Consider the following 19,355-nt stretch of genomic DNA (forward strand, 5'->3'; position numbering starts at 1 on the left):
ATGCTCATGACCGACATGTTAATGATCAGCTCTCGGTCCTGCTACAGAGAGTATGTGTGTGCCTCTGTGTGTGTGCCTGTAAATGGTTCACTATCAAATGAACTGTCAAGACAGTCATGACAGTACTTACTTGCTGACCCCTGTCAGGCGGTGGTCTGTTATGTAATTCTGATGAGCAAATTATCTTTACTGCTGACTGGGAGGTAAACCAGGTTACCAGTGTGAAATGGAAGAATGTTCTTGTGACCAGTGGAGCAAAAGCTAAGTTTTAACTGCAGAATACAGAGCAACATAACGATAATAGAAAGTTTCAGAAGACTGTTTATAGGAAAAGTTATATTTTCCACACAGCAAAGATCAAGTATTGGCTTGACACTTATGTTTTTTGAGGCCATGCGCCCAGGAAGAGCCAAGTCCTTTGACTTAATTAATCCTCGCAAACTTGCCTCTTTGCCATTCTGAATAAAATAAATAACTACTTTATAGTGCTGAGTTTGCCACTGAGGGGACCAATAAATTCCCTGGCTTGTTTTCTGCACCCGAGAGGCTATTTAAGCTTGAACACCACACCAGCTCAGGACTGCAGGGACACATCAGGAAAAGAGCAGATCAGAGACAACTGCCCTTCTGCTACAACTGTCAGTTTACTTGTGATGCAGAGCGCCACACATACTGTACATGCACACATATACACACGCACATGCACGCACACGCACACACACACACACACACACACACACACACACACACACACACACACACACACACACACACACACACACACCACACAATCACAATGATGGTACGAAGCTATCTCTGTCCATGTTTTTTTACTTGGTGCAACACCATCCTCTAATCCATTCATTAACACCCGTAAATCTCCAAAACTCAGACCTGCTAGGAAGGACATTTAATTGAACTATCTCCATAGTTACAAGTTTTGTTTTTCTGGGATGCATGCTAGCAGGTCTTCAACAAGGTCCAGCCGGATGTGGGTTTCAAGATTTGCAGCCCGAAACAGGGCAACCTCAAAAAAAACCAAAGCAATGCTGCTCAGTAACTGTTGATTAAATAATTGATTTGTTTTACTTGAAAGTTATTTCTCCTCTCCAGAACCTCAAGAGATTAATTGAGCAATTCAAGGGGACCTGACAAATTCCCATCAACTTTAGGGTCTTATCAGGTTGGTCTATATTCACTGTAGTATCTTTTATCTCTCCCTGAAGTTTGCTCTTTGCATGACGTGGTGAGACTAGAGAGTTTGATATACTTAAAGCTCAAATGATCAAATGATCATCAGAGAAGTCATGATTGGTAGGGAGCAACAGGGACTGACAATGATCTCTGGAGCAATACATACTCAAAGAATGCCAATCAGAAAATATCCTGTTTTGATCTGAAATCTAGCCTGTTTCTTCAAACTGAATTTAAATCTTTTCAAAGTCACATGGTTTGTTGATGCTATTGTATGTCTCAACATCTGTTATAAATTATTTTGAGATCAGAAAATTTTAAGAACTAATTCAACTTCAAGAATTTCACCTGAAGCGCAAGATTGTTCATTAAAGTGAATAATCACAGTATTACTGGCGCATCACAATATTTTTTTTTTGTAACGTAACACTCCAACATATAATTGTTTTATATCAGCACATTATAGTATTTACTTTATTTGCTGGCATAACAGTATCCTATTTTGCAATTCATGTGATGGTTACCATATCAGTGGCATATAAAAGCAGCAAACTAAAACAGGTGTAGATACTCAAATTAGACTTCTAAAGGCATCTCAGCATTACTTATTTTAAAGCTTATTTATCATAACATTTTGGTGAGACAGTAAGACTTAGACTGTCTGCAGTGGATGACCTTCATCATGACGCTTCAGCAGGCTGCTTATTTTTCAGATGTGTGAAAATTACTCCACTCATTCAGACACTGTAAAGCAACGACTCTGATTGGAAGTGTGCGTGTGGATGCTTGTGTGTGTGTTTTGTAATACAACGTATATCAGTGAGCACTTTGGGCACTCAGCTCATTAGACATGGATGGCAATAGAGGAAGAATGGTTTCCATGGCAGCAGAGAGATTTAAGGTCAGCAGAGGAATGACTACACAGGGCTCATGCTAAGGGTTCAATGGATGCAACAGATTCTTTACTGTATGCATGTACATTATGAAATAATCAAACATGCACACACACACACACACACACACACACACACACACACACACACACACACACACACACACACACACACACACACACACACACACACACACACACACATATTTTGGTTATCCTTCAGACTAACTTTGATCAACTTTTTTAATTCAAAATGTTGGCGTGAAGATGCTGATGTATTGGATGCAGAATGGAAAAAGGAAAGTTCAGTACACTTTTTAGCCTGCTCGAAGCAGAATAATTCTCCTCACCGGTTTTTAAGGCAAATATGAGGTCATCAAACTCCTGTGACTCCTCGTCTGCTGTAACCAGGTTGGTGTTGATGAAGCCTCCCTCGGTGTTGTACGTCCCCATCACAGGACTGGGCTTGAACATGCTGCTGGGCTGAATACTGGGCCGCAATGACGCTCGCTCCCAGTCTGCTGACACCTGACACACATACACCCGTATACAGTCATATCAACAACGCACATCAACAAACACTCCAAATACTATACACATGTATTATATATATATAACATTTTGACTAACACATTTCTCTAAAACCTATATTTGATCAATTTTTCAAATATCTGATAGAAGCTTTCAAAGGAATACATCCATTTTATGTGAAGTATCTCATAAAATTTGATGTAGGAATAGTTATAGTTTCAAGGGGAAAAGTACAGAGTCTGTCTTCTTGTGCAAACATTATTTTCATAGGAACGCCGGGCAAAATCAGGTCAAACATACACACCCATACAAATGCTTAATTCAGAGAGTGGCTGCGTCTGTCAGCCGTGTAATCATGACTGTGATAAGTTGGGGGTCATGCAGAGTGCATGTTGTCCAAGCACCCTGAAGGGTTAAGGCCAACCGACAGGGTCAGAGTGGGTCCATGGGGTGAGAGTGGGGTCAGTGGGTTTAGGGTTCCATAATGAATCAGCCTAATGTCATGGAAATTATTCTATAGTAGCACGGTTAGACAGACGTGATGGTGGTGGGGGGATGCTTTGTTTATCGCGACTGCGAAGAGAAGAGAGACAATGGCACAGAGTGGATTAAAATGAGGACCAGAGGGAATTTTCTTACAACAAAAGCATGTCATTCTCTGTGTATCTCTCATTTTTATCCTCAAAAACCACATCATCTCTTGTTTTCTGCTGTGTTCATTTATTATGGATGCCTCATCTGTTCATGTACATGCATAGATGTGTATGTGTCTGGGTGCTTTTCAAGCTTCTGAGGCTTGCTGGGCTGTTACCGGTACAGAGCGCCCCGGTATGGTGAATCAAGCACCACCAGGCACCTTGAATCTGTCACGTGTGTCACAGAATGTGTCACAGAAGAAGTGATGAGGGAAAGAGTCCAATAAGCTCGTCAACCCTAACGTTCTGCTGTATGTTTCTATACATCTCCTAATCTCACCAGTCCACTGCACAAAAATCCCTCATCTCACACTCCTTCTTAATAGTATCTGTCTGCACTCTTGTTTTTCTTACTGGGCTGTAGCCGACTCTCAGAGGCAGGAGTGTGCTCTCATGAATAAAACAAGATTACTGGATTCCTACGTGTGGAGAGAGATCGAGAAAGAGAGAGGGAGGGGAGAGTTCTCAGGAGTAATAAAGTTAAACCAGCCCCCTTTTTTCCCCCTTCTATCTCTGCCTCTCAGCAGCTCAGTCCTTATAGGGTATTCTCCAGGGAAAAAGTTGCTGCGGACACCGAGTTACTACAGAAGCGCAGAATGTGTGTGTGCCTAGTGTGTTTTCAGTGCTTGCTTGCATACAAATGTGCCAGTCTGACAGAAAGGTCACAGGAGTTGATGTGAGTTAGAGGGAGATTAAAGACAAATAAACACAATTTTACATAGATGTTACATAAAATGAGAATCATTCTGAGTGAATGAGTATGAATGTTCTTTGTGGAATTACGCTCAGCTAAAATGAGAAATGTATTAATGTTGGAGGACCAGGGATGAGCAAATAGAGCCATGGGAATGAGGGCATGGGAAAAAGAGGGGAGGGGAAAAAAAAAATCAAAGCTGAAAAAAACCTGAGAAAAAGTAACACAGTGAGGGAAGGTAAATCAGAAAAGAAGTTTAGTATTTAAAGATAAATTCGATTTTCAAAACCTTATTTTAATAGTTTTGGTCAGTACTGCAAAGACTGTATTTTTTCCAACAAGGTTACCTGATGAGTTCCGAGGTTTCAGGGAAATAATTACTCCAGAGTATTCATACAGTAGATGAAAGGCTGAAAAGATAGACTATATAAAAAATATATATAGTCGGCATGTCTGAAATGTGAAGCTAATGCAGAAGCTCAAAATCCCTGAGAGCCGCTAGGACCAGGCTCCCAAAAACCTCTGACACCGTAGCCTCCAATTCAATAAGCAGTGGTGATCCTTCTGAAAATAATGCCTTGATTAATTAGATATTTAAAGACTGATCTGATTGACATGCCTATGGTACAGTCTGGTTTCCGGTAAAAGTGGGTGGCATAGGGTCCTCAGGTTCTCAGTCAGGTCTTGTCAAATTCAGCCCGTGCTCCTCTCCAGTGCTAAATATGGCTAATTCTGGCTCCAAAAAAACCAGGATGGCAACAGCCAAAATGCCAGACTTAAGGCTTCAAAATGGCAGTTCACAAACCAATGGGTGACATCACAGTAGTCTGCCACTTGGTTGCAAATAATGTCTTAGTTTAGCGACATTATCTAAACCACGTACCTGGATCCGAAACTGAAGGTACAGCAGATAAAATTGTCATTTAAAATAAGTCACTATACAGAAAAACTGCATGTGGCCAGAACTACAGCAGGTATTGTGGGTTCAAGCGGAACCTTGTCATTCAACCTTGTTAGGCTCACTGCTGCATCCTCTGATCTCAGCAATTAAAAATGTTTTCACAACAGATGACAGATTTCATTAAGAGATCAGGACAAACTTCAAAGTTCACTGTAACTAAAATTAAAATGCAAAGACTTGGAGCTGGAGAATATAGAACATTTTGGTGATAAATACGGTAAATCTGTACAATCAAGTGTGTACAATATGTCAACCTATGATTATGTAAGTGAGTCTATCTATCTGATGGCCCATTTAAGCTCTGTATGTGTGTGTGTGTGTACCTCTTCCATGGCGCTGATGAGGTTCTGAGTTGATTTGCTGATGTCGCCCCCAACGGTGGTGGGTCCCCCTCCCTGGTAGGTCGAGTCGGGACTGTTGTGGCCACTCATCTCCACCGTGTAACTGGCTTTGGTCGGCCAACACAGCTGGTTGTGCATGACAAAGTACACTGCAAACACATACAAGCCCTGTAGAGAAAGAGGGAAAAATCTGAAATAAGAAATAGGTTCTACATTCTCCATGGCTCAGCTCCTCAGTCTTACATAAAATCAATTTAAGGTGTGTTTCACGTGAAATGTGTAACACTGTTAGGCTGCATTTATCTGTAACAGAAAATTATCTGATCCTGGCAGGTGTGGTGACCTTTTTTTCTCTGGGTCAAAGACCTAAATGCTTAAAATAGAAATTTGTATTCATAAACTTCTTTCAAGTCATTCTGTATGAAGGATTCCTTATTATTATGCAATATTTTGCTATTGCACTAAAAGTTTAACTTCTTTCAGATCATTATTAGCAGCAGCATATTTTCCCGCATGATTAATGAAGAATTACTTCATCACCGTGCCATGACATCATTGGCACTCTGGTATTTCTACTTCCTCCACTTCCTCATCATGACCAAATCCTCTTGGTCAACAGCACCAGGCTGCGAATTACCCCAAAACACCAGCGTGTCAAATGCCACGATGCCATCCTGTATTTCACGACACTCATCACCGGGTTATGACGGCAGCCGCACACAGAGATGGAACGCAGAAGACAGCAAAGCACGAATGTGTGAATGTGCGTGAATACAGGTGCACGCAAACACAGAACCCATCATCACTCACAGAAACATATTTAGACATATGAAACAAAAGTCTGATTTAGGGTACATATTACTGAACTTGGTTTAAGGAGGAACTGTCTGACTAACTGTCTCATTTATCTTCCTTTGATTCGCTAATCCTTGCAATGATAAAACCAAAGTTCTTCAGTTGGCTTGTATGTGAAAAACAGCAGAGAGATCATTTTAAATCTGTCTCACCAGACATTATGTTTGTTTTCAACAAGTGGCAGTGAGTAAGAACTTCCCAAACTATTCCAAACCTTAAATCTAACTTTGTAACGTTAAGTTTGTGTCTGAAGTTACTGTATGTCTGAGATACAACAGATAAGACAGCTGACGAAAAAGAGCAGTACATTTCCCCTCAAAAAGCCTTCAACATTACCCGTGTGCCCAAAAGTTACTGACATAGAAAAGGGGATTATAAACAGTGCGGATGGTTACAATCAACATAACCTGGAAGAAAACAGGAACCCATAAAGTGAGTGTTTATGGGTGCACTGTAAAACTGGAACCTCCAGACAGAGATGGAAAAAAAGGGCAAAAAAAACAGCGACTTCCACAAACAGTGCTGTACATCGATGGAAATGTGTGGCTTTCAGGCCTTTACCGGAAAAAGATAACTTTACACCACATCGCTTAAGAAATGGGACATTTCAATGTTAGCAGCCAGGTTTAGTGTTGTGTGCAGTGATTTTGCAGCCATGACTTTTTGTTTGCATTTTCTGTGTATTAAAGTTAAAGATGAAAATCAACCTTCCTTTGTGTGGTCACATAAAACATGAAGGGCAACAATGAACCCAGGTTCAGTATCTGGGTGTGTATGTTGCTATCTATGACCGCAGGGCCATCACAACAACGCTGTAGGTGATTAGCACAGATCATTAGCAAGCTGTGCAGCCTGCAGAACATGCTTTACTACCATAGGCCTGTTATGTAAGTATTCCCTGATCACTGGAGAGGCCATGTCTTTAGAGATGGAAAGCACAGCCCTCAAGACAGCACTAAGGGCAGGGGGAGGTGTCGAGGGATGGAAGAAAGACCATGAGAAGAAACATTTTAGGGCAAGAATGAAGATTAAGTTGGATGAAGGAAAGTGGAAAAGAATAGCCAAAGAGTACTTCCTATGAGAGGTGAGACAGAGGGACAACAAGTCGAAAACTAGTTGTCCAGAGAATAAATAGAGGTAATCAAAATAAAAGGGTTCAAGTTCTCTGCACTGTTCTCGTTTTAACTGGATAATTGATGCAATATTCTCTTTGACGCTTAACAGGGAAAAGTGCTTTGTGTGTGCAAATCATTTTCTGTACTCGTAAAAGCAACAGATCTATTTCCCTCTAACCCTAATTATTTCCAGGCTTCACACAGCTGAATGCGTGTGTGGACATGTTTGGGCCAGAGTTTTCTTTTCCATAATAACACAGACATCCTTGTGTCCTATTTTTAGGTAAGTACCGAGGTTGAATAAGGAAGCGTGGGTGGAATTGAATTGTAATGAAGCATGGTGCTGCTTCACGGCTGTGGATGTTTCTGAGTGTGACGATACAATGAGGTAAGGTTTATCGGCAGAGGGGCTGCACAGGAAGACATAATGAGGGGTGGTGCTGTTGTGATTTGATTATTGTCTTCTAATTCAGCTTGATGTGGCGCAAACATAGAATGGAAATACAGAGGATGGGGTGGAGAAAAGAACACCTGTGGATTAGAAAGACAGATTTCCCTCATTATACCTACACATGATTAGTTTCGCAGTTTGGTTCTATCAAATACCCTGCTGGAAACCACAGGTTGTTTTCACAGCGCTCAGTAATGTGAGCTCTGCAGCACAAACATAGTCGTGCACAGCTGTAACATCTGCAGCTGTTTAATGGTGTTCAGTAATCAGCAGTAGGGAGGTGTGCCACACAAATACATCAACAACACCACCAAGGTAAATATGGAAAATTCTCCTCACGGAAAATTGCCGGCATGAAGGAAACAAAAAAACACTCTACTATACTTGGCAGCACAGATTTACTGTATATCAACTTCCAGCCTCAAGGCGATCAAACACAATGGAAAATGCCAAAATTAAAGACCTGAATAAAGGAGGAGATTGCATGTTTGAAAAAACAGCTAGTGGAATAATAACGCTGCCAGAAAAAGGTGGTCACACAGCACTGCAGGAGTCTGTACAGTATGCAAGTTCAAACTTTATGTACTTATTTTGTCATTGTAACTTTTCCATACTGAATGCAACAACATATGTTAATGGTTGTGATAAACATCAAAAACTTAGGTTGGAGTATTGTGAGTAGTTAAAAAGAAATAAAATACAATAAAATCCTAGAAAGTAAATAATCCTTAAATAAAAACTTCTTGCAGTGGCACCAGGATATATCTAAATGCCAAATGAACTCCTTTCATGAATCATGCCAAAATTGATGTTCAAGGTGTGCAGAGGAACATTTTCAGTCTCATCTATTAGGATCCAATTCGCTTTCAATAAACTTTCATTTAGTCTCTAATGGAAGTCCCATAATAACATAAATAGTCATCCCTCTTCCTGTAATGCTTTTACCCTTTGCAGTGAAATAAATTACATTTACTCCAGAAAAAAATGTACATGTATACATACATGCACACAAATCTAATTGCATGCTTGGTACTACATGGCCAAATCATCTCAAAAGAGTCTCTTTCTTTTGCGGTGCTTGGCGAAAACTGGGTCAAATGAGTTTGTTTACTGCTAATCAATGTCTTTGGACACAGTTTAGCTTTGGGGCTCTTTACCTGTTACACTCTGATGAATCTTTCCTTATTCCTGCTGCAGCCTCCATTATAGCCAGAGCTTTGAGGTTGCAATTTAGAAGCCTGGATTGAAAATCAATCGGCGTAGTTCTTTTATAACAATACTTTTTTCCTTTTCTTTTGCAGAACACAGTTTGAGAAGTTGCCTGTGTGGGTCAACTTGTCACCAGAATATGTCTCGCATGAAGCAAAGGTCAAACAGGATGCAATGGGAGAGAATCTATAAGGCTTGCATGAAGTAATTCTAAATTAAAATTCCCACTCAGTAGAAATGCATCTGATTGCCATAAAACCAGCAGGAGGGAAGGGCTTGTCTGTGTTATTGTGTGCGTGTGTGCATGCATGTCTGTATGTTTGTGTTATTTGAGTGAAGGCGGACACGGGAGGATTGGAGGCAGAGGACTGGGAGGCTTTAGGGGCCTAAATTAAACACAAGAACAAATTAAAGTAGCTTGAGAAGGAACAAAGGACTTTAATCTCAAATGTTCCTATGGGATTAAGGCAGGATTTTTACCTTGGTCAGAAAAAAAATAAGGTCATGTCTAGAAAAACTGTCAACCATTAAATTCAGCAGTGTAACGTTAATCAAAGAAATGTAAACGGATTAAAAAACCTGTAACTGACAACCTTAGTAATATAACCGATGACCAGTGATTTTAAATAGCACCATCACACTACTGGTCATCTGAGGAAACTGACCACATGATGTCACAGAGTGGGACAAACTCTATTGGAGCTCATAAACAAATGCTAAGTGCGACAATGACCATTGGCGTTGACATCACTTCTCTTCATTAGTCACTGTACCAACAGGAGAAGTTTACTTTGGTGCAGCGCTGTTGTCTTTGGCAGGTGGATGCCACATATCACCATGGGTTACCACAGGCCTCTAATGGCACACTTTACGGGCAGATGGTGTCTCAGACGATGACAGAAAAGACCTCAAGACTAGACAAGACAGAAAAGAATCTATTGAGTCAATGAGAGTGTGGCTGGAAGAGCGTCATGGACAACTCTGTTAATGAAGACATTATTGAGTTGCTCAAGAAGCAAAGAAAGATTTCCACAAAACTAAATCCTTGTGCCAGGAATTTTCAAAGATTAAGTATAAAAGGAATTGCCTTTTGAAGTGCAGTACTTAAGCAACTGATGACAGGGATCCATGCCAATATTTATCCAAGATACCATCCTTTCGGAGGTGGAAGAAAACATCTATATGACTGTAAAAATATTAAAGGCTTTTTTAAAGTACTAATTTAGCAAAATTCTCCAGGACCACTCTGGAAGATATTTACAGCCATGTGCAGTCAGTAAAATAAATAATACTGACAAGAAAGGAGATTTGACACTTTTCCAATATACAGGAAGAGTAAACTAAATATAATACAATAATGTTTCATGAAGTGTGAAGAAAAATGTGTCAAAGCTAATGAGTTAAATCTAAAATGGAAAATATATGGAGTACGTTTTGAAAGTAAAATATCTCGGCCTTGTGTTAGATTCCCACGTAAAAATCAAGAGGGATGTTAAAATGGTGAGAAAGGGCACAAGAGTAAACTTAAATACATTTAGAGTCATTATATGGTTTCATGCACTCTGAACTTTTTATGTTTAATCTGTAACCTCCTCGTCACGAGCAGCTTCTCTTCTGATGACATATGATCGGAGAAATCTAATTTTGGACAGGAAGCTGGTAAGATCACTCCACCGCCATGTTTTTAAGACATTAAATTTGTTAGGTTTTGATCATTTCTTTAAATGTGCTGATCCTAAACTCTTCTATAAATGCAGACATAATCAGACTCCTCAGCTGCTCAGTAACCTGGTGGTTCCTCTCAGTTTCTGGCTCAGTAATAAGAAGAGCTTATTTTGTAGTTTTCTATTTCTTAAAGGCCCGTGTAGGGACAAACAGCAGAAATCAAAGATGCTATAGTGTCTGACATCAGGTTATGCTGTATACTTGTCCTTATAAAATTGCTTATAAAAGTTAAATCAATAAATGCACACTTGTCAATTGTTTATGACACTACAACTGGTAAAGGAATGTCTGTCTTGTCTGTTGTACACATTTGCACACAGAGAATCCCCCCTCCCCCACACACACATATTTTGTCAATTTATTTAAATGCAAACAAATAAAACCAATGATCTCACCAGCAGGCAGTTAAAGATGACGTAGAGGATGAGCATCCACAGGTACCTGTAGCCCACGTGGAGTCCGGCCCACAACCAGACAAGAGAGATGAGCAGAAACAGGTAGAGGACCAGTGGCACCTCTGGAACACAAGATAACAACAGAAGAGGATTAAAGAACAATATCGAAACAACAAAATATATTAATAACTAAATAAAATACACAGAATAATTAAAGTTTGTTCATTTTATTGGAGATAAAGTTTTAGCTGAATTTCAGGAGCAGGACCATGCCTCAACCACTCCCCCACTTCCGGCCACACTCCTATAAATATCCACCCACTCTAAACCTCGGCCTGTTCGCGTTTTCTGCATCCCACCCTCCCTCCTTCTTGTTAAACCATTTCACTTATGGTTATCATGTTTCATAGCCTTTATCCTTCCGTCCCACATGGAGATCTCGGGGATCTGCAAGGCCCGGGAGCCGCAGTGGATCCTCGAATAAGCCTTCCCCCAAACAGCGAAACTCTCACCCTGGCTTAATCTCCTCCAATCAATGAAGGTTCGCCCCCAGCCGAGGCAGGGTCCTAGCTCATGAATGACAACTGTGAAATCCATCTGACAAGCTTTAACCTTATTTACAAAATCTAAAGTAATAAAATCTGTCATACATAGACATTAATTTGAACATTATAAACGGTAGTTGATGATTAGTGAATATAGATGTTGTTGTATCGTCACTTAGTTTGAGATTTTCTAGTATGTTCCTATACAGGAAAGTCTTATCCTCATTTGTTGCAAAGGCTTCTGAAGCAAGGCCTCATAAACCCGAGAGGGAGGAGAAGAGAGGGAGGAGAAGGTTTTAGTAATTAGGGAGCCTCAGGAGCTGTTTGATGAAGCAGCTCTTCAGCCCAAATTCAAAATTGCTGTACAACTTTTCTGCTCCATCAGTCCTCTGAGTCCATGTGGCATGCATGTGGACTCATGTGCACCAAGATTAAAGCCTCAGCCCTGGAGACACATAAGGGTGGCTAAAAAGACCTCAGCCACACATGCACTTGTGTATGCCAGTAAACAAGTGTGCACTAAAAGTTGTACAAACCACTCATTTGTTGAGCATTTGTGGTGCCACTAATGCAGTAATGTGCGTAAGAAGTGCTGACACTGATCTGGGCACAATCATTTTGTTTGTGCAAATGGTGACGACAACTGGTGTGTTTGCATGTTTAGCCTCATTTTCACATTCTATTCTGGAGCTAATTACCAAATTGAGGACAGAAATAAACTTCAGAAGTGGAACCATGACTGCTGTTTTTTTTTTTAATTCAAAACAAAAAGCTTGGTAGATAATTTGTAATGTTTTTCTTTTTAAGTTTTATTCGATAATTTAAAGCTCCTCAGTGTTTTGAGTGTGAGGTTAAATTGAATCATAGATCATATGATAATATTCTGTAGTATAACATTACAAATAATATTATTTGCAATCTTCAAAAAGTAGTCAAATTTTGACAAATCTTGTGGCAAGCATACTGATCTCACCTCTACATGTGACTCATTTAGTCGATCTGAAAAAAATACAACTGCCGTAATCATTCTAATAGGTCATGTTAATTAATAGTTTGCGGTCAGTAATTAGAACGCAACCCCCAAACACATATCTCTCACATGCAAGCAGTCCAACACTTGTCACAAAAGCATACAAACAGGTGACCTCACGATCAAAAGCACTCTCTTTGTTGTCCATACTGTATGAGGTCGATGCACACCACTATATACACAGCATGCAGATACACGCTTAAGCATATGAGCTGTACTTAGACGGTGTCAAGTGTTACTAAGATAAGACCAGCAGGAGGTCTTCAGCACGTGTTTCTAAACTGAGCTGTAACGTAGCACCTGATGTGACAATGGTAACCTACTTTCTGTGAGGGCTGCTTTCAGGGTTACAGTGTGTCATGCTACACAACTAAACGTGAGCATGGAAACTCACATTTTAGCTATAAAGGTGAGGACATATACATCTATGTGTCTTTTAAACAGTTTGCTGACAAATCCTTGCACTGACAATCAGGAGCGGCCAGAGACACCTGTCTGAACAGGTCATTACAAGAATAAAAGCTTGTTTCCTTCATTATACCCAACATTGCTTTATATCTTCTACACGGCAGACATTTTGACATTGATGAAGGGAGAGCACACGTGAGTTAATGATGGCTGAGATCCTGCATTTTGCTCACTCTGGTTCACTTTCATGGCTTACTGGGACACTTTGTGGAGCGAAGGCATCGTTAATACACCTGTGAATGGCCAATTGTGATGAGTCACAATGTCTGCTGGGCAGAAGGGTCTATTGCGAAGGTGCGATCCCGAGTAGAAACGCTGCACTCACACTGTGAGCCATTGCCATCATATTAGAGTCTCATATCACATCAAGAGTGAACTCTTGCATGGGTCAGACAAATACTTGCCTTAAAGTGATAAATGCTAAACAAGTGAAATAAGGCTACAAATGAAAGATGGTTGGGGTGATAGGACAAAAGGGAAATCATAGACTTGAATCATTTGCTCTGTGCTGTTGGCTAAAGGTTAAGTTAGGACCAAAGATCTCAATCAAAAATGTGTGCAATCATGCTGCATTTCTTTCGCTACGAGAAAAGTGATAATGATGAAGTGCGTACTCACTTATTAATGAGTGATAAATACGGATGTGCAACACCGAAGAAACTAAGACATGTTTTCGTTAGACAGGTAAAGTCTGTGATACTCCATATGTTTGTGTATTTCTGTTTGTGTCAGAGTGTCGATGGGTGGGATGGCAGCAGTGTGTTACCATTAGCGATCCTGTGTGTCTGAGAACATGATGTACCATTAATAACTCTGATTCATGTACCATATGGTCATATCAACCGTGACCATATGGAGGACATTTAGTGGAACTGTCCATTCACAGCAGTGCAAAATAAAATTAATCTAATACGTTTTAGGGCCACATTAGACATACAGTAAAGACTGGATTTAAATTGACCTTTGAATCTAAATCCAAATAATACTCCTGAGTCAGTCTACTTGTAGTCTGCTGGTAGGTGTTATGTAGGACAGAGTGTACAGTTCACTTCACAAGTAGGATGGAAACACCAGGCACGGGGCCCAGGTTTGCACAAAAAGCCCTCACGTAGGTGCCACTTCCGCCACCCTGTCATTTCCACTGTGCTCCAAGTTCTGCTCCTTATCTCACAGCAACTTTCCCCAAACTGATTATACTTTCTGAGCCATGCTTCCTTCTCCTTTTCATACCTCTCCCTTTCTCTTTGAGAGATGTTTCCTTTACGCCTTGATTCATTGTTGGTCATTGTTTTCCAATGTTTCAGTATTATTATTTCACACCTAGTCTCAGTGTGCTTTACACCCACTGTGGACATTTTGTCTCATTTTGGAGTGTCTTTGCTCACAGTCGATAAATGTGTTTAATAAACCTGGCTGCTTTTCACCATTTTTTCTATCCTCTCAACATTTTATTTCTTCCTGCAGCTTTGACCTTTTTCAAATCTCTTTTTCTCTAGTTCTTCTATCTTGCACATCTGTCTCCATATCATCCCTCCCTGGTTTGATTTTTACAACCATGTAAGCACATTCCAGTCTGTGAACAGAGCAGAGCTCCCACAGTAAGGACAGGTTCCCAGAGCCAAATGGAAACTGACTACAAAATGCTGACTGGCCCTTTAGCTTGACACCACTAAGAGAATGCAAACAGAAGCAGAGCAGTGACGATATGTGTGCATGTTGTTGTATATGTGTGACCATGCATTAATGTATATATGTAAGCCTTTGCATAAGCACGTGACAGGTTCTTGGCTTTGTGCTGGGCAAAAGCTAAATTATGTCATGGGTATTTTTCTGTCTGATGGAGCAAAAAAGTAAAAAAAATCCCCAGTGGGACACTTCTGTCTGAAACAATTTCTAGTGATTTTTTTTTCTTTGTACGAGGGAGCTGCTATTCACCACAGGCAGGCGGACAAGCTCCAGTTTCCATCTGATCAGAGTGAGTTCATGGTGTGAGAAGACAAACTGAGAAGAGAGCACGGGTTGAAAAAAAACAGCCGGGAAGAAACTCAAGACAGTGCTGACATTACTGTCACAGAGAGGTCAGCAGCTGTAATAACAACAAGCTGTAACAAGCACGTGTTGAATGCGTCGAATTACAGATAAGAATAATGAACGAAGGGAATATATTATTCCTAAAAACTAAACCAATAAAACTAAAACAAAAACAAACCAATCAAATATTTGCAACAAAAATATATCAAGTTTCATATTTTGAGATGTGTTATCTTACAAATAAAAACCAGGCAAGGGAAATAAATCCAGTCCTAATCCATTGTGAAGAACATCTATTCAAGAGTTTGTACTTCAGGGCTGTTCGTAACGAGGCTATGAGAGCAAAATATAAACATGTGTCTGGCACCCACTTAAAGAAACTGCACAGGCTCAAACACACAAAGTAAATAATCCAACACCCAGCAGTCAAACCTTATCCAGCACATTTCCACATGCCTGACCAATCATTGATCAAAGTGCAGTCAGGGAACACCTGCTGCCATAAAAAATCTAACAAAAATAGTTATTCATTCAACTATGCTCTGTGGAAGACAGCTCACTTGTGTATCAAAAGAAAAGAACACAGCGTCTTGCAAACACACATCGTGGGTTCAGTTGGGGCCTTGATAAAGGTTTACTGATGTGCTTTGGATACGTACTGTTGTAAGTTCTATATTTTCTCTGGCATGCCTTACATTTGGCAGAGTGGCAGAGTTCCAGTCTTCCTCTGAGGTGCACGTACACATCTGCAAATCGGGAGAAACGTGCAAAGCACACTCTGGCACCCTTCCTTGATTTTACTGACGTCAGACGTCCTGCTATATTTCACACGATCCTGTGAGTTTTGCGTATGGACTTCTCACACAGATACAGATTAGCTCTCAGCTTACTCATGAATGCGTGATAGTGATCAATCGTAAAAAGTAATGTGCGATAGCGAGGAAAGAGCCTGCAAAACACATCTGATAATCATAGCTACAGTACCTGCTGAAACTGGTCAGGGCACAGTGCCTGCTGCTTTGAAGCCAACTCTGACAAACTGTAGATAAGTACAGTGAAAGTGGAATGAGGAGGGGCGTAGCCTGTGTTTATAACAACAAAATATATTGCCTCACAACTGTTTTACTCTCCTGTTGACTCTGGACATGATGAGACAAAAGCAGTACTGATATATTGCAACGACTTGTACACTGTGCACTTTAACGAAAGCCACAATAAAGAAAGAAACAACTGCGACTAAAGGCAGTTCCACACTTTCTGCGAGCACGTTATGTTCATGTTTATATACAGTATGTACATCTGTATGTGGGGCTGTATTTTGTCATTATGTGTCCAGATATACACTGCAGTCAACACTGCATTAACTCTTATAAAGAATATCAATGCTGTTAGTGTTGGTGTTTTTGAATTGTCATGCACGTTTCACAGAGCAGATGTTATACACAAAACTGTACCAACATTCACACATGAGGCGCCGTCTTCTGTGCCACACACACTCAGGTGGAACTTTAGACTGCTGCTTTGTATAGAATGTGCTACAGTACGCTAATCTTTCCTCTGCAGTTGCTGTCTAGTTCTTTATTCAGGGTAAATAAGGAGTCGTAGAAGGTCCTGCCAACTACTTCATGTCTGCTTTTCTCAATGTACATAGTACAGCACCATATCCCTGAATTTCAGATCTCCTAAACCTATCCTGTCTACTTTTGATCTCTGCCTTCCACACTGTCCATCAAGGTAAAATGCTCATGTGGAGTAAACATCTACAGGGTGGCCTTTAGCCTCAGTCTGGTCTGTGAATGAGAAAGTATTGCTCTCTTGTTAATAATGCACACTTACCTGCTGCGGCTCTGCACTGCAGGGTTTGCTTTCCTACTTCAGAGGCCACACACAGTATGTAGGGCAAACTCGTACCAGCCAGAGCCATGATGATGAGGGACTAAAGTGGTTTGGCGAGGACCTCCATGTGTGGGCAAAGTGACTGAGTGCACTAAATAAATAGCACTAATTCATACTGTGATGTTTTTTTCTGTACAAACAAAAATGTTGAACAATGTACGAGTTTGAGGTTGTTTGCACACAGCTTACTACACTGCATTAAGCGTATTTAGTGCCGTAAATATGCATTTAAAATTTAAATTTAAGATATAAGATGTGGTAAAAAAAAAGCTATGGAACTTGCCCTTATAAACAAAAAGTACACTGCAGTGTTGTCCGGAATACCTTCTTAAACATTGATTTAAAACGTGTTCTATCCTTCATCAAGGCCGAATACAAGTTGTTTAGTTTCTGCTGTGTTTCTGTGTCAAGGACAGCAGACAGAGCCAGTAAGCTGAAAAAAATAAGTATTAGCCCAAAATACTGGTAGATGCAGTGTAGTTCCTGCGGGCATCCCGGTGGTGTTTGTACATGTGCATGAGTGAGAGTGAGAGGTTTGATTGTACACATGAGCAGGATTCATCTCATTTATATGTATTTGCACACATATTTTTACCTCTGAAAGTACAAGCACAAGTGTGAGACTTCTTAAATCTGTGTTTCAGTAAAAATGGATATACTTGCGTGTGCTTGTGTGTTCGTTCACATAACTGGAGGATTGCTGGTTACCTGTGCTGTTGGTGCGTCCGCGGTAAATGTCGTCGTAGGCCTTCCACTGCTGAGTAACTTGGTAGGCGTGGATAAATACAACCAGCACTGCAACAAGACAGATGAGGGGCACTAGCACCGCTGTGCACAGAGCTGCATAGATGTTTGGGATAAAGCACCTAGAGGAGGGACGGACAGAAATGCGAGTGAGTTTTGTCTTAGTAGATTCAAAATAAAAAGCACAATGGACAAGAAAAGAAACACAAAAGGGATGGTGAGTGAAGGGAAAATCAGGCTAAAGAGCATTAAGTAAAGAGTGCGTCCAGCTCAGAGTTAAGCTCTGGAAAACAGAAACGTATTACATGCCTTTATTGCACTATATTTACTCCTAAGACTTTGTTTTTTCACGTTTCATAAACAGGATCTGGTCGCTGAGACCTCTGAGCCTGCCTAAGACTCAAAGGATTCTTGCTCAACAGCAGAAGTAAAATACGTACCGGGTCACCTTGCAGCTACAGTGGGATAATATCTACGGCCAAAGATGCTTAAAAGTGTTTTTCTATTTAAAGTAAGAACGAATATCTTAAAGAATAAGATGGTAGGCTATAATTGTTCCATGTTTGACAGGAAGATGAATATGGGGTGGTTATGTGAATTTGTCTGCTGACAGGAGATTATTTGGGCATCGATTGATAAAAATATTTGAAGGATTGTTATCACAATAAAGTTATTTCTTGTTTGAAAACTTGTATGTTGATCTTGAATCTTTCTCTCTCTGTGTTGTTTTCCTGGGATATCTCAGGAGCTCTTTCCCAGCTTCCTCCGATCAGCCATGCTTATCTTTATTAAAGCAAACCCAGTGAAATATTTTTCTCTGGGAAAATCAACATGCCCATATAAACTGTAACTACCAAACAAGTAGCAAAACACTCATGTGACTTTGTCCTTTTCACAAAACAAGCTCGGGGCCCCGGTTTGGTGGGAGCATCAAATATAATTGGCATCTCCGCAGGTTTGTATAAACTCACAAAAATAATTGGATCTATGCTAGACATAACATAACATGAGGTATGCCAAATAAAGCAATTGCGTCACCCTGTCCCACCAACAAAGCCAGACCATGAGTCTAAATACACTGGAATATGGATATTTGCACTGCTGTGGCCTTGTGAGGGGATGAGATCCTACTGTACTGAAAGTCCCAGGGATTCCTGAGGTGGATGAAGAGCACATTACCCACGGGCCTAATTCTCCAACTTCATGGTTTGGGAGAGAAGAAATAAAGTGAGCACGGCCTTTTATGGGGCATTTTCATTGAAATGCAGCTGGGATTTTCGTCTTTATATATACAGCAGTGTGATGCTGTCGCGGGTCACTTAAACACACGATGTGTATAGAAGACTGAATTTTAAGTTAAACTAAATCTATTTGAAGAAAACATACATGTATCAGTGGCTTTTTGCTTAAATAGTGTGATCACAAGACATTCAAGTTACATTTACATGACATTTTCTGCTCTAGCTTTCACTGTAAATTCAAGTCTTATGTGGGTCACCAAAATACATTTTTGAATGTTAAATTTTACTTTTTGTGGTTTGCAATTAATGTATTTTGTTCTCACCTTTTGTCTTCCAATTCAA

At 40.3% G+C, this 19,355-nt stretch overlaps 1 protein-coding gene across 1 annotated transcript in view; it reads right to left on the reverse strand.

Annotated features, from left to right (window-relative positions):
- The window catches only part of adgrv1 (adhesion G protein-coupled receptor V1), a 103,370-nt gene that overhangs the window by 1,439 nt on the left and 82,576 nt on the right, over positions 1-19,355 (reverse strand). The window contains exons 92-95 of the mRNA XM_069178331.1: positions 17,737-17,894; positions 11,059-11,180; positions 5,291-5,476; positions 2,437-2,614 (exon numbers count right to left, since the gene is read on the reverse strand). Coding sequence (XP_069034432.1) covers positions 2,437-2,614; positions 5,291-5,476; positions 11,059-11,180; positions 17,737-17,894 — 644 coding nt within the window. The remainder of the gene's footprint in view (positions 1-2,436; positions 2,615-5,290; positions 5,477-11,058; positions 11,181-17,736; positions 17,895-19,355) is intronic.

Source organism: Embiotoca jacksoni, unplaced genomic scaffold (genome assembly GCF_022577435.1).
Source record: "Embiotoca jacksoni isolate LCO1_2020_lvr unplaced genomic scaffold, fEmbJac1.0.p SCAF_8, whole genome shotgun sequence".
NCBI lineage: Eukaryota > Metazoa > Chordata > Actinopteri > Embiotocidae > Embiotoca > Embiotoca jacksoni.